The sequence below is a fragment of the Pleurodeles waltl genome, chromosome 9 (assembly GCF_031143425.1).
Source record: "Pleurodeles waltl isolate 20211129_DDA chromosome 9, aPleWal1.hap1.20221129, whole genome shotgun sequence".
In the NCBI taxonomy this organism is placed as follows: Eukaryota; Metazoa; Chordata; class Amphibia; order Caudata; family Salamandridae; genus Pleurodeles; species Pleurodeles waltl.
In genome coordinates this window covers 613,349,193-613,366,352 of record NC_090448.1, presented here as the reverse complement: position 1 = coordinate 613,366,352, position 17,160 = coordinate 613,349,193, and the positions used below count along the sequence as shown (strand labels likewise).

The following is a 17,160-nucleotide window of genomic DNA, read 5'->3' as shown; positions in this document are numbered from 1 at the left end:
TCTTTTAGGGCTGCAAGATTACCACAAACGCTTTCTGGAACCAGAGTACACCACCACCACCTTCCCCACCACCAATTCCGGAGACATCAAGGCCTCTTCCATTACCACTTACACCAAGAATGACTCCCTCATCGACAATAGCTGCACCACCTAGGGAAGATCCTTCATCATCTGATGATAAAAGGAAAGAAAACTTGCTGCAAGACACCCACCCGCCTCATGATGAATGGGATGATTATCTTCATCCAACACCTTCCACTCCATTGCCACATCCCTCGGACTCGCCTCCTGAAGACATCGGGGGGTCCACAATTTGATAGAGAGAACGGCAACAAGATTCGACTTACCAATCACTATAAAGCAATCAGAATGTTTTTTATACAACTATAAAGAATAGGCTAGAAGTTTATTCGGACAATACCAAAAATAGACCATATCTGGGAAGAGAGCCTTAAACTCATGAAAACTCCTGCAACCGTAGTGGCAGTAGTGCCACAAATCGATAAAAAATATAAGGGCCCTGAAGATTCTCCTGCCTGCTTTACAGGGAACCTAAGGCGACTCGGTTGAAACGCAAACAGTGCAAAGAATATCTAAAAAACCCTCTACTCCAGTCACCATTCCACCTGACAAGGAAGGTTAATGCTTAGGTAATATCGGTAAGCGTTTCTCTAGCATGTTTGCAATAACAGTTAGAGCGGCAAGTTCATTAGCCATCCTAGGCCGCTATGACAGGCAAATGTGGTCAGACATGGGTTCACTGCTAGACCTCATTACGGAGGACAGGACATCAGAAGCTTGCAAAATAGTACAAGAACGTGAATGCACATCCTTGGAAATAGTAGATTGTGCAACGGATGTCTCCTCCATTGGATTTAGGCAGTTGGCTGGCGCAGCCAGGGATGGCTCAAAGCAACGTCGTTTAGGCTTGAGGTGCAATCCAAAATTATCAATATGCCATACAATGGAGAGACGCTTTTTGGAAAGTACATTGATGATGCCTTACTCACCATCAAGACGGACACGGACAATGCCAAATCCTTGAGCACCCTACAATTTCACAGATTCCCCTTTCGAGGAGCTGGAGGCGGAGGCCTTTCCTCATACAGAGGCAACTATTAGCGCTACCAACAGCCCTTTCAATCACATTTTCAATCTACTTACCAGCAACAGCCATACCGTGCGCCACCATCAGCAGCCTACAACAAACAGACAGGAAAAAGAAAGCAGCTCTCACAATCCAGAGACGCTGTCCACAAGCAATGAATCCATTTGGGTGCCAGCTATTACCAAATCTCAGACAGGGACCTCAAAGATTTTGGAACATCTCTCACAGTGGTGAGAGATAACAGACAAATGGGTATTAGATTTGATAACACATTGTCATATGCTGAAGTTCATTTGCAAACTGCCAAATATGCCACCAAAACGGACGCCCCCCCCCCCATTATCTTAACTTATTGCAAAAAGAAGACCAAGTTATTATTGCCAAAGGAGCAATACAGTAAGTACCATCCAACCAGAAAGGCATGGAATTCTAGTCTTGTTTCTCCCTAATAAAAATGAAATCAGGAGAATGGGGTCCCATTTTGGACCTCAGAAAACTCAACTAATTCCTCCCAAAAAAAAAAAAAAACATTTTGCATGGTCACATTAATGGATAGCCTGCATCTCTTCAACCATGGCGACCCCCAGGTTGCGTATTTCCACATTCCCATACACCCAAAACATTGCAAATTTCTCTGTTTCACAGTAGCTGGCACCCACTACCAATTCAAGGACCTCGCATTCAGATTCAAATCAGCGCCCCGCATTTCTACAAAGTGCCAATCCCCAGTAGCAGCCACCCTCAGAACAAGCGGTCACAAAATATTTCGATACCTAGACGATAAGTTGCTAAAAGGGCAGACACCTGCTCAAGCAGCCAAAGCCACAAGGGATTGTACAACCCTGTTCCAGAACTTGGGGCTTACTTTAAACCTACAGAAATCCCACACGGACCCTCAACAAGTGATAACCTTTTTAGAATCCGTCCAAGCAAGACAAAAGCTTTTCTCACTCTAGAAAGACAACACAGAATAATTCACCTGGCACTAACAATATCCAAAAAAAGGTCAGTTTCAGTACGTCGATTCAAGTCTTTACCGGGAATGATGCCTGCTGCAATCAACCTTGTTCCTTTAGCAAGCCTGAAAATGCAACCTCTGCAAACAGATTCAAATAAAAGGCTCTTTCAAGGACCGCATAACAATAATCCCAAGAATGATTAAGGCTTTGGAATGGTGAACTCACATCTCCAAGGGCCTTTCTTTCCTGCCATTGATGCCAAACTTCATCATCAAGACCTATAAATTCAGGGCAGATGGTCAATCTCACTAAAGTCCATGCATATAAATCGTTTGGAGCTCAAAGCCATCTTTTTCACTCTCCAGGCCTTTCTACCTCACATACAAGGATCTGCAGTGCTGTTACGAACAGACAATACTACCAGCATGGATTATATCGACAAACAAGGTGGAACAAAGTTGCAACCACTCTCCAAAGAAGCACAACACCTGTGGAACTGGTTGACAGCACACAACATCTTGCTGAAGGCCGACCATGTATCAGAGTCAAGCAACACATTGGCGGAAAAACTCAGCAGATCAATCGAGAGTTGCCATGAATGGGAGTTGAATCAGGTAGAACTCAACATCTTTCGCATTTGGGGCAAATTGGAATTAGACCCCTTTGCTATGAACAAGAACACCAAAGGCCGGTTCTAAGCCAGTCTGCGTCCAGTCCCGGGATCATGGGGGAATGCCCTTTCGATAAGATGGTCAGGGATATTTGCATACACTTTTCCTCCCATACCCATGATACCGAGACTGCTCAGAAAGATGAAAGCAGAGAAGTGCTGTTTAATACTGATAGTTCCCAGGTGACCCAGGCAACACTGGTTCACGGAGCTACTTCTCCTGTCCGAGACCAAACCTATTCGCCTCCCCAACAAACGAACCCTGCTGACGAGGAACCAGGGCCAAGTTCTTCACCCAGATCCAGGCTCTCTTCAAGTAAATGCATGACTCCCGACTTCCATGTGAGTTCCAGGATATAGACAATCCCCAAGACTGTATGGACATCCTAGCAAAAGCAAGAGCTGAGTCAACCAACAAATCTTACATATTAAAATGGAAGAGATTTTGTTTTTCATGTCAGAAACAAAACTTGCATCTGCTGAAAGCATCACCAGAGCCGATATGTTACCTTATCACCTCTCCCTTGCTCGTTCGGGACGGATGCATACGTCCGTGAGAATACATCTTGCAGCTATTTCAAAATGCAGGTGCTCTTCTCAAAATGCACCGCTTTGCTCAGCAAGGATAATTAAACATTTCTTGAAGGGCTTATTCCGTATCTTGCCACCAATTTGTTCACCACCTCTAGAATGGCATCTAAACATTGTCCTTGCTTAATTTATAAAAGCACCATTTTAGTCAATTCACAAGGTGAACTTGAAATTCCTTACCTGGAAAGTGGCCACATTACTAGCTTTAAAATCCACTAGAAGAATGAGTGAGATCCAGGCATTCACAACACAAGATCCTTTTCTCAAATTTACAACTGAAGGAGTAATACTAAAAACTAATCCAAAGTTAATTCCAAAAGTACCATCACAATTTCATCTTGATGAACCTGTTATCTTGCGACCATTCTTCCCAAATCCAACCATACCCGCATAGCAATCTCTGCATACTTTGAACATAAGGAGATGTCTTAAATTTTATTTACACAGTACCAAACACTTTTGAAAATCAGATCAGCTGTGCAATCAAGAAAATCAAGAAAAGGCGCCACAGTAACAAAAGCAACCATAGCAAGATGGATAGCGGTGACAATACAATTTTGCCATTTTACTGCTGGCAAACCTCTTCTTGCCAAACTGAGAGCAAACTCAACAAGAGCTATGTCTACTTCAGCTGCAATATTCGCAGGAGTTACAGTGGAAAACATTTGTCGTGCTGCAACATGGAAGAGTGTACATACGTTCAATCAACATTATTGTTTAGACTCATATTGAAGCAACGTAGCATTCGGACAGGCTGTGTTACAACATCTGTTTCAGTAAGGTGAGCCTCTTTTTCCTTCTTTTCCTTAGATTATGTAATGAACACCACACGTAGTCAAGGTTTTTTTGCACATTATTGCTGTAAATATTATCATCATCATCATTATTATTAATACTATGGTTGTAATTCCTATTCATGCTTTATGTTGTTATCATTCTTACCCACCATCCACAATGTATAAGGAGCATAAATGAATGATACTTTGAAACTGCTTGCTATTCCGATTCAAGCATGTGAATCCATGAAAGATTTAATACTGGAGAAGAAAATAAGTTACTTACCTGTAACTACAGTTCTCCAGTATTGGTATCTTTCATAGATTCACATGCGACCCACCGTGCTCCCCATTGAGGCTACCCTTAACTTTCCTTAACATTTCTTCCACTTGTGCTAGAAAATCTGAGAGATTGGAGCTTCTGTGCTGAGGGTTCTAGAGGGTGCGGTTGCCTGGTTGGCTAGACGTTGGGTCTTTTCTAATGAAGCAAGTAAGCTGTAAAGTGAGGGCACTTTAACATTGTTTTCTGTGGAAAGTTGCTCAATACTGCTGTTTTAAGGTACTGTGGGACTCCCACTTTGATGACGGGATGATTCAAGCATGTGAATCTATGAAAGATACCAATACCGGACAACTATAGTTACAGGTGTAATGAAATGCCTCCTTGCCATTGTTACCCCCTAACTTTTTGCCTTTGCTGATGCTAAGTTATGATTTGAAAGTGTGCTGGGACCCTTCTAACCAGGCCCCAACACCAGTGTTCTTTCCCTAAACTGAACCTTTGTCTCCACAATTGGCACAACCCTGGCACTCAGAAAAGTCCCTTGTAACTGGTACCCCTGGTACCAAGGGCCCTGATGCCAGGGAAGGTCTCTAGGGGCTGCAGCATGTCTTATGCCACCCCAGGGACCCCTCACCCAGCACATGCACACTGGCTCACAGCTTGTGTGTGCTCGTGGGGAGAAAATGACTAAGTCGACATGGCACTCCCCTCAGAGTGCCATGCCAACCTCACACTGCCTGTGGCATAGGTAAGTCACCCCTCTAGCAGCCCTTACAGCCCTAAGGAAGGGTGCACTATACCACAGGTGAGGGTATATGTGCATGAGCACTATGCCCCTACAGTGTCTAAGCAAAACTTTAGACATTCTAAGTGCAGGGTAGTCATAAGAGTATATAGTCTGGGAGTTTGTCAAACACGAACTCCACAGTTCCATAATGGCTACACTGAAAACTGGGAAGTTTGGTATCAAACTTCTCAGCACAATAAATGCACACTGATGCCAGTGCACAATTTATTGTAAAATACACCCAGAGGGCATCTTATACAGTAGATGCCCCCTGAAAACATACCCGACTTCTGGTGTAGGCTGACCAAATCCTGCCAGCCTGCCACACACCAGACATGTTGCTGGCCACATGGGGAGAGTGCCTTTGTCACTCTGTGACCAGGAACAAAGCCTGTACTGGGTGGAGGTGATTCTCAACTTCCCCCTGCAGGAACTGTAACACCTGGCAGTGAGCCTCAAAAGCTCACCCCTTTTGTTACAGCACCCAAGGGGATCCCAGCTAGTGGAGATGCCCGCCCCTCCAGCCACTGCCCCCACTTTTGGCGGCAAGACTGGAGGAAATAATGAGAAAAACAAGGAGGAGTCACCCACCAATCAGGACAGCCCCTAACTGAGGTGACCCCTGCCTTGAGAAATCCTCCATCTTGAGCTTGGAGGCTTCCCCCAATAGAATTAGGGACGTGCCCTCCTCCCCACAGGGAGGAGGCACAAAGAGGGTGTAGCCACCCTCAAGGACAGTAGCCATTGGCTACAGCCCTCCCAGACCTAAACACACCCCTAAATTCCATATTTAGGGGCTCCCCAGATCCCAGGAAATCAGATTCCTGCAGCCTGAAGAAAGAAGAAGGACTGCTGACCTACAAGCCTGCAGAGAAGGAGGAAGACGCCAAGTGATTTGGTCCCAGCCCTACCGGCCTGTCTCCAACTTCAAAAACCTTCTCCAACGACACATCCAACAGGGACCAGCAACCTCTGAAGGCTCAGAGGACTGCCCTGGACTACAGGACCAAGAAACTCCAGTGAACAGCGGCCCCTGTTCAAAACCTGCCACTTCTTTGCAACAAAGAAGCAACTTCCAAAGACTTCACGTTTCCCGCCAGAAGCGTGAGACTTCACACTCTGCACCCGACGCCCCCGGCTCGACCTGCAGAAAGCCAACACCTCAGGGAGGACTCCCCGGCGACTGCGAGCCCATGAGTAATCAGAGATGACCCCCCTGGACCCCCACAGTGACGCCTGCAGAGAGAATCCAGAGGCTCCCTCTGACCGTGACTGCCTGTAGCAAAGGACCTGACGCCTGGAACCAACACTGCACCCGCAGCCCCCAGGACCTGAAGGAACCGAACTTCAGTGCAATAGTGACCCCCAGGCGACCCTCTGCCTAGCCCAGGTGGTGGCTGTCCCGAGAAGCCCCCCTGTGCCGGCCTGCAACGCTACAGTGACCCCCGGGTCCCCCCATTGTTTTCAATCTAAAACCCGACGCCTGCTTTGCTCACTGCACCCGGCCCCCCGTGCCGCTGAGGGTGTACTTTGTGTGCCTTTTTGTGTGTCCCCCGGTGCTCTACAAAACCCCCCTGGTCTGCCTCCCAAGGATGCAAGTACTTACCTGCTGGCAGACTGGAACCGGAGCACCCCTGTTCCCCATAGGTGCCTATGTGTTTTGGGCACCTCTTACACCTGACCGGCCCTGAGCTGCTGGTGTGGTAACTTTGGGGTTGCCTTGAACCCCCAACGGTGGGCTGCCTGTGCCCAGGAACTGAGACTTGTAAGTGTTTTACTTACCTCACAATCTAACCATTACTTACCTCCCACAGGAACTGTTGATTTTTGCACTGTGTTCACTTTGAAAATAGCTTATTGCCATTTTTACAAAGACTGTACATGATAGTGTTTTCATTCAAAGTTCCTAAAGTATCTAAGTGAAGTACCTTACATTTAAAGTATTAATTGTAAATCTTGAACCTGTGGTTCTTAAAATAAACTAAGAAAATATATTTTTCAATATAAAAACCTATTGGCCTGGAGTAAGTCTTTGACTGTGTGTTCTTCATTTATTGCCTGTGTGTGTACAACAAATGCTTAACACTACCCTCTGATAAGCCTACTGCTCGACCACACTACCACAAAATAGAGCATTAGAATTATCTACTTTTGCCACTATCTTACCTCTAAGGGGAACCCTTGGACTCTGTGCACACTATTTCTTACCTTGAAATAGTACATACAGAGCCAACTTCCTACAACAGGTAAGTAACTTATTTTCTTACTCTCATGCAGTGTTAAATCACAAATGGTAATTGGGAGAAAAAAAAAGAAAAAATAGTCTGCGGTATCTGCAGGGAAAGAATACTGCTCACTCAATCAAAAGCAAGGAGAAAGAAGAAGTGATGTGGAGGTTAGGCAAATCCAAGAATGGGAAGAAAACCCCACGGACATCATTTCGGGGGTTACCAGGGGCCGCAGCTGTGACGTCTTTGTTGCCCACTTGCAACCTATGGGCATAAACATGCCAAAATCAATGCCAAAAACACAAGGATTGCTTATTATGGAGGTCAGGACTCCACTCCCCTTGCTTTCTGCCCATTGTATCTTAGGCTAACAGTGAACAGTAGTCTATTATTCTTTGTTAGTCTAATAAAAAAATGGAGCAGCAGGAACAAAACAATCACTGGCCTTTGAAGTTGAAAAAAATTATTTTTAAATGACGTGTGCATGTTTACGGGTAATAGTGTATTTGTGTGAGAGAGACCACCTGCATACTGGAGAGCGTGTCTATATTTGAGTGATTGTGTGTGAGAGAATGTGAGCTAAAGTCTATGGCAGGTAATGAGTGAGACTGAATGTCACTAAGTGAGCATGACTGACTCAGAATGGATAAGAATTAGGGAGTGCAAGTGGGTGAAATAATCAGTTTGAATGTGAATGAGTGACTGTGTGAATGTAAGAGTGAATGAGAGTAAGTGAGTGAAGGCAAGTGAATAAGAGTGAATACAAATGAGAATGAGTGAGAATATGAGTGGAACAAATAATGAAAATGTGTGGATGACCGAGAAAGACTAAGACTTAGTGAGCCAAAATGTGTGCACGAGAATGATTGAGTCAACAAATGTCTAAGTGAGCCTGAGTTAGAATGTGTTGCCATGCTTTTGATTCTGCCATTAGCAGTGGCATAATGGCTTTTTGAGACACCCATGACGAGACACCAGTGTTCCATATTGGACTCAATTCCTAACATGATAAGCATCTGTGACAAAATATTGGCACTGGCATACTGGAGTTAATTCTTGGTATAATGGTCACATGTAGAAAACAGGTGCTGGAGTATTCAAGGCAACCCATTGCACGGCACACCTGTGGCAAAATGTTTGTAGCACCTTGGAGGTAATTCTTGTCATATGGGAGGATAACTGACACGTGGGTGTGTACAACCATGACAAAATGTTGGCCTTGACACTTACGAGTGGTAATTTTGACCATAAGGGGGACCCATGTAATGTAGATTGCATTAACATTCCGGCCCTGCATATTTTATGCAAACTTTGGTATAAGGGGATACTCGTACAAAATACTGAATCTGGCACAATGAAGGTTATGTTAGACATGGCAGGCGTGGCTTTGCTGCGCATGGACTAGGCCTGCTGTTAAGATCCGGGGATCTGGCCGGAGCCCTGGGGAAAGAGAGCCGAGTCCAGTGACCGTGTGGGAGCCGTACGAACACGGACTCCGATGTGCAACAGCCTCATGCCAAAATGGCAGCAGGGCCTATGCTGTAGGCTGCAGTCAGGGGAGTGCAGAGCTGGATGGAAGTGCGAGTGGTCGGGCGGAGAACACATCATCGCCCGCCTTGGAGCACGCTGAGGGTGACCCCACCATCCCGAGCCTCACTAAGGAGTCGTGGGATGTCGGGATCCAAGTGCTGCTGCCATTGAAGGAGGGCCCCAGGGGTGAGTGCAGCAGCGGCAGGTTTCTGGGCGCGAAAGAGGTGAAGAGGCACAGGAGGCCCCCCTCCCCGGGGCACCTCAGACACTCTCCCTACAAGCTGGGGGACACTGCAAGTGCTGGCCACGCCGCGAGACCTGCAGGCAACCGGAAAGAATATACCTATCTGGCTACAACTGCTCGATGTGGGGTAGAGGTCCCCAGAGACAGGCGGAGAGGGCAGAGAACTGAGATATTATTGATGCACTTAGTTGGGGGGGGATGCCGGCCCCCACCGCTTGCGCTGGATGACCAAGGCCTCCCCGGATACTGAGGTACAGGGGGAACACCATTTCCCTGGTGGAGACTCTTGGGGGGGCCACGAAGACCTGCCAAGCGAGGAGGCACTGAGGGGCCCAACTACCGATGGATGGCTAGAGCAGGACATGCCCAACTGTGGGGCCCTGAAACCAGTGCCTATATGACACTATGAGGAGGCCTTAACCGCTTACCATACGGAGACCTAAGAGAAAAGGACCAGGCCAGCGCGCATAATCTCCAGAGAGCGAAGAATATCTCAGCGATTCCCATGGGGGCACAGGGGCCCCTACCATAGCTTACTTACGGAGTGATTAAACAAAGACAATGGCCATCACGCCGAAACCACTGGGCACTGCGAGGGGACGGTCGAGTCGGAGCTGAAAGGATCGGTGAGCGCACATCAGGACCTGAGACTGGACATCTGCAACTGCATTAAATTAACACCCATTGCTGAAACTATTATCTCATTCCTGGGAGCTAGCGACAGTTGGTCCCCCCTGGCACTGCCACATAGCTCCGTACGAACACACGGGACCCCATGCAAGCCCTGCCATCGAGGGCGCCTGGATTCTAGAAAACCCGACAAGACAAGTTGCTGACAGCAGGACGGGTGAAGGCCTTCCGTAGCACCCAATTAAGTGGATCCTTATGCAACATTCGCCAGCACCAGAAGAGTAATAAGATACAAAGCCAGATGCATACAACTAAACCATGGGGTAAGCATTGAAAAAGAGAGGATCCCAGCTCCTAGGGACCACTTTAGGGGGACCGGCACAAGCCTTGGATGAGCCCTCAAGGACAGCACCCTCTGCCCCCACACTTCGGGATGGCTTACAGGCTACAGCAGCATCGCGAGAAGCACTGGAAGTTAAGATTGATACGCTTAGTATAGATCTGGGATTGCTGTGCGATGACCACAGACACCTATCAGAGAGAGTCACAGCGATTGAAAGCGAAATTTCTTAAACACTACCTACAGTGGTGGCTGCAGACAGACGAATGGACTCTATGGAATCTAGAACCCACGCCCTTAAGAGCAGAGTAGAAGATGTGGAAAATAAAGCGCGCCTCAATAACATCAGAATAGTGGGGCTACCGGAGAAAAGTGAGGGACTCAATATGGTACAATACCTGAAGGACGGGATCAGGAGGGAGGTGGTCCTGGAGAGTCTCTCTCCCTTCTTTGCTTTTGAGTGTGCGCATAGAGTCCCCGCGCAGCGGCGACTGCCGGGGGCCACTCCTAGACCAGTAGTGGCGAGGCTGCTTCACTTTAAGGACAGGGACCATATACTGCAATGTGCTCAGAGAAGTGGATAACAAAATCTCTATATTTCCTGACTTCACAAGAGAAGTACAGCACTAAAGGGCGGCCCTTACATCTGTAAAAAAGAAACTGAGGGAAGCAGGAATCATCTATTCTATGCAATTCCCGTCACGACTGCGTGTAGTAACAGCCACGGGAGTACAGTTCTTCGCTACGCCCCCAAGAGGCCTGGGACTGGGCAGAAGGACAGCTCCTTCCACGCCCGAGTGGACCACCTCATCTGCAGAAAAGGAAGCAACCCCCTCGCGCCCGAAGACAAGACCGGGGGACGCCATCTGGGTCACCAACAGCACAGGAGGTGCAAAGAGGTCAGCAGGCAGCTGTAGCTGTGGTAGCATCCATGTGGAGGATCATCACCTGACCCCGGACATTCACAGAGGGAAGTGAGTGATGATGGCACAGACTCCGACAAAGACTCTGTATCTTCGACAACTGCCAGCGAGATTTTACCAGTGATCACCCCCACGAACCGCAGATGAGATTATCTAATCTGAGATCCGCCGGAACAACAGATACCACTATTCCCATGGCAACTTGGCTACAAATTAATCTGTAGATAGCCAGACGAAGCCCTTGATTGTACGGATTATGACATATTGTTCTAATTCTATATCTTGGTGTCTCGGGTGGGTGCCTGGAAGGCCCGGGGATCGGGACTGAGAGCAGACGGAGCTACTGAGCCCCCCCCCCCCATACCCTGTCCTCTGCCCCTCACTGAACGAAGCCCGAGCATTAGAGTGCAAGACCATGGTTGAATAGGTTACGATTGACTGTTTGGGCGATCGGCTCACACTGTTTGCCCTGGGGAGTGGGAATTGGGTGAAGTTTCTGTTTACTATGTTGGGGATTGTCCACTGCTGCATATCTCAATAATTGCTAGTGCTATTCTACGTGGAACTCCAGATAGAGACAAACATGGGTGCTTTGCGATGCCCACACTCTGCCCTTCCCACCTTTAATGGCTGATCCCGCTCTCTTAAAGTACTCACATGGAATATCAGGGGGATGCACTCAATGGGTAAGCAGCACAAAGTATGGTCCTACTTCACTAGGTGAGGGATACATATAGCCGTATTACAAGAGACACACCTAGGCGCCAAAGAAGGGAAAGCACTTCAATTCAAATGGAGAGGACAGGTTTATTACACTACCTACTCTGCTTATGCTAGGGTGATTCTTATCTGGATAAGCCTTGGGTACTTTTCCAACACACTGCATCTGTCATAGACCTCTTGGGGAGATATATCCTGATAGCAGGGAAATTAGATGGCCGAGACATGGTGATAGGGAGTGTTTATAGACCTAATGTTGAGCAACCCGGATTCTTGAGGACGCTGAAGTATCCTCATGTATGAGCATGTACATCAAGGATGATTCATTGATAGACACTATGAAGACTCAGAGACCAATTTTTATTCAACGGTTGTTGTAACAAATAATATGCAAGAATGTCTTCATCAATATGAAATTTTGGATTGTGTACATTATACAAGATATTGACAATAATTGACTAATGTTGAATGGAACATACCATTGTAGAGCTTTGGAGATACCCCAATGTTTACGTTAAAACCTCAATAAAAAGTATTTTAAAGAACATGTTTGACATAGAGGAAGACCCACAGCACATTTCTTTAAAAAAGTTGTCAACTTCGGGGGAGCATCAGGTTACACTGACATGACACCCTTGAAATGGCTGGCAAATTTCACGAGTGCTCTTTCAGGATCTACGGCTTTTTAGCAACATTATGTGAGAAATTGTGCCTTAAAATGCACTATGACCCCATTATTTTAAAATGTAATCAGGTGATGGACACACTTGAAACCCCTCATAAGAAGTCTGGCCCTCTCGCATCACTTGTCTGCTACAATTCAAGGCAAATATTACACCCCACCACTTTCAGATATATATATATATATATATATATATTTTTTTTTTTTTCCCACACACCCACACAATATCGACATTTCAGGAATAAATAGAAAACAATCTCACCTCAACATTCCAAATGTGGGAGCTGTGACAGAGGGCTGAACAAACTTTCCCGATTTTCTTTGTTTCTTTGACATCCCAAACGTACAAGCTATGGTCGTTATATACACAAGATACCCACTGATTGCTAGGGTCATATGCCACAGCAATGGTATCAGGATACTGCGAATCTGGCCTCTTTGTGAAAAGGACGCTAGGAAAAAAGTAACTTTTTAGTATCTACCAATATTTGATAGCAAGATTACAGAAGTTGAGAATACTGGGAAAAAAGGTTCAATATTAGGAATTCAAGTTTTAAGAAAGTGTTTCACGGTTGTCAATAGTAAGCCACCTTCAGGAAAAGGCACATTTCTAACTGACAATTACAAATGTAAACTTATAACATTTTGTAAGTGTTACGAAACGCATCTCTTCAAACACACACCTTTTCATTAATAGAGTAAGTTCAAACATGCTTACCTTGGATCTACTCCCTTAGCAATATCCGTACCCAAGGAGTGAGGTTTTGGTAAATTTGTGACGTACTGCAGATTGAGGGGATTAAAAATCCTCACAGTTCCATCTCTGCAACCACAAAAGATAAACTCTTCGCTCGCAGACAGGCAATGTGATGCTGAAATCTTTAACATCAAAATAAAGACGTGCATTTAATTTAAGAATAATTCGTTTTTCTGCAAGCAGTAACTATATGAAACATTTTTTTTACGGAGAAACACACAATATAAGCAGTATTTGTAAATAATAACTTAATTCTGCAAATGCCAATTTTAACACAAAAGAAAAAAATTGCAAGGTAAAAGCTGAACACTACAGACGAAAGATGATACATTATTATGTATCAACTATCTTCTATTTGCCCTACACTGGCACATTTTTTTGTACTGATCCATAGAAAAAATAACTTAGTGCAAGCTGTCCTAATCTTCAACCAAAACACTAAAAGGCAAAGAAAACACAAATTCCTCTCCCTTAAAATGAGGCAGAAGAAACGGTTAATTACCTGATCATGGGTATTTTCTCTAGATTCTCAAATATTAAACATCAACACCCTGAATGAGAGTGAGAATAATTCTATAACATAATTCAACTTTATGTCTGACCTACAGTCGACTTCAGCAGACGGCAGTGATGCTGCAAGTAACAAAAGATAACGTTTCTATGAATCAGCACACTTCCGACATTGGTTGAATTGCCCGAGTCCCTTTCAAAAGTTGCTTAATTAAGTTTCTTGATGGTTCAGCTAATAGGGACTATTCTTTTTGCCATTACGCTATTCACTAATGGGTGTGTTAGTCCTATCAGAGTGCTTTCACTGTTATGCATGACTAACTAAGCAAACATCCATTACAATGGAGGCCCCACCCTTTCGCCTCATCCCACTGTACACAAACCCTTAGTGCTTATATCACTCCTATCACTATTTCTGTATCCACTTCTACTCCTTCCTACCACTACTCTACGTGTTAGCCCCTCTTACTCTTACTGCTGCCTTAGCTTCTACTTAAGCTTACGCGCAGTCCTACTTACACGAATTGAATATATTAATATAATTACTCAATAAAATATGAAAGTGTATTACAAAAATTGTAAATCTGAAATGGGAAGAAAAGAAAACCCATGTTCACTGCAACAGTTTAGTAGTGAACAACAGCGAGTCTAGCAGATAAGAAATCATGGTGCCGAAGTACAAGTGGAAAGCAGTTCCTAGGATTCCAGTGCATAGAAAGTAGAAATAGCCTTCACATGAGGATGGAGTATAGATATATTGTGTGTGCTCTTTGAGGTATTCTGTAGGGCCTAATTAGCCATACTGGAGAAGAAAGGTAGTTGTGACATCGTAGAGCAACTTATGATCTCCTTCCAGTGACTAAAGATACCTTTGAAAATATCGTCTTTACTTTTTGGGAATCTTTGTTAAGGTTATAAACAAAGTTCAGCCTTTATGGATGTCAATGTTCTTAAATGTATGACCTGTAATTTTAAGTCTTTCTTCACACTTCTGTTGGCCAATCTACTTGACAATACGGAGGCTAGATAAAGTTGGCTTCTCGAGGGTTTTTGGAAAAAAGTCTCTTGCAAAAAGCTCCCTTCTGGAGCCCTTTGGGCATTGCAGAACCAGCCCAAGTTCTGGAAAGACAAACCAGCCATCCACTGCTAAGTCATGACCAGCAGTTCATGGAACCTGCAGAACAGAATAGTCCAAACTGTGGATTATTCTTATGCCAAACTGGTGTTCGCTCTTGAAATCAGTGAGTGATAAATGGGAATGTTGTTGTCCAAGTTAATCATGCAGTTGGAAGGCTTGACAAATGTTTAATGAGAAAAGCTTTCAAACCTTTTCTTAAAAATATTATTTGTTAGGCATATAGTGATGTCATTGCAGAACCATTTTTTTTTTAGATCATGTGTTCTCAGCAACTGTCACTGGTGAGCTCATCAATGATGACAACAATGTAATTTGAGATGGTCTAAGTAAAGTAATGGTTTAAGTCATGAGCAGTAAACAGTGGGAGCACGAGTGATAGTTTCTGATTTGTATTGTAAGTATACAATCTTACCTGCATTTTTCTGATGGAATAAATCAATCAGACATCCATTTTTGTAAAAATAAGGAAGGATTGCCACAATTACAAGTCAGTGATTTACCTCTATTTATTTATAACAGAAATTGATAAAACTGAGGCGCACTTTAAAAAGTGCTCAATGACTAAAGTGATTGCTAAGTCGGTTCATTAGTCTTGTCGTGAACATCTTCAGTCTACCCATGAAATGTCTTTCAAGTCCTCGCACATTAAGGCATCACACCTTGGTTAGGGTACACAGTCTGTTTACCATGTCCAGTATTTATGTACTGGCTAAGCATACAAGCAAGACTATTCCATTCCCTCGCAGTCCTTTCCCAGTTTCATTGCCAATGTTGTCTCCCTAGCCAACGTACTTTGTTTTTCATCTTTTTTGCATATGTACGGAGGTATGCATGTACTTTCCATCGTTGTCCCAGCGATTACTATTATTTTCATATCTGATTTTCTCTTTAGTCACAGTTTATTTTCAAATATACATGTGGTACTGCTGGGCTCATTTGAGGGCTGCTTCTGCTTTCCATAGCAGCTCCTAACTACTGTTTTTGTGCTCATCAACCTTGCACTTTAACCATACTGTCATCATTATTTGGGATATATAGGTTTATACAATATATTTAAAATTATTTATTATTTATTGTTCATTTTAAAATAACCAACTGTTTGTGTCCAAATGTATAGCGCTGATGCTAATTCAATCTGAAGATGAGCACTGTGGGTTTCTCAACACATTTATCTTTACATTTAAATTGAGTTAAATCCTTTTATTGACTGGACTTTTTCAGGATGCTATTATCTCTGTTCCTCTTATCTTATAGCCCCAGTGCAACAGTAATAGCATTGACAGACTCAACATCTTTTGTACCTTAATCCTTCACAGTCTTACAGCATGATGTCCGTAAGTGTGGTTAATCATTACTCCTACAGCACAGTATTATAAACCTGCATTAGAGGTATGTCATATTTTGCATTCATGTCATCAACGTTACAATGACCACCGTGGGAAAATGTACTTAATTTCAGGCTGAGGGCAGATTCTTGGTGCTGCAGCTTCAATTCACTATTTCCTATGCTCACCAGCGTTTCCACTTCCAGTAATTCAAATAATCTGAAATCCTTTAACCTTCCTTACGATCTTTCTCAAAATATAAAGCCCGAGGCTATTGCTTATTCTGGTGTTTACTGCCAGCAAATGTTTTCCTTCACTTTTTCAGTTACACTGCAAAGAATGTACCACATGAAGTGATGTTCACAGGCAATATGAAGTTCCTTTGTGTCTACACTGCATACAGGCATGCTTTCCCCGCAGATAGCATGGACTTTTTTCAATGTCTCGCTAAGGAGAGTATTACACAGTGTCCAAAACATTCTTTCAATGGCTCATCTAATGTTAATAAAATCCATTGCTTAAGACGTATAAATATATATGTGTGTGTGTGTGTGTGTGTGTGTGTGTGTGTGTGTGTGTGTGTGTGTGTGTGTGTGTGTGTGTGTGTGTGTGTGTGTGTTTGTTTTTGTGTGCATGTATGTTTAAGATTCATATCCACCATAGAAGCCAGTTTGAAAAACAATGCAACATATTCAGAAGTACTAATAGTTTGTCTCTTTTCTATCAGTAGAACTGAATTGGATTTATTTTGTAGTACACTGCATAAATGTCCTGCAGTTTCTCATTATCAATATACTTTAAAAAAAATCTTACAGACATACTAAAGTACAAAGACCAGCAACACAAAACACAGCTAGAGGTTTAGAAGGGCAAGTTAATATGATTAACACAGAACCCACTGTTGAGGTTAGCATGAAGTATACATCAGTCTTTCTAAATTCTCATGGACGCACATTGCC

The 17,160-nt window shown here is 44.2% G+C and overlaps 1 protein-coding gene across 1 annotated transcript in view; it reads right to left on the bottom strand.

The window, feature by feature from the left end:
- WDR62 (WD repeat domain 62) overlaps window positions 1–17,160 on the bottom strand; it is a gene marked incomplete at its 5' end in the record, with an annotated part of 926,258 nt that overhangs the window by 760,483 nt on the left and 148,615 nt on the right. The window contains 2 exons of the mRNA XM_069207611.1: window positions 12,734–12,923; window positions 13,190–13,350. Of these exons, the coding sequence (XP_069063712.1) occupies window positions 12,734–12,923; window positions 13,190–13,350 (351 nt within the window). The remainder of the gene's footprint in view (window positions 1–12,733; window positions 12,924–13,189; window positions 13,351–17,160) is intronic.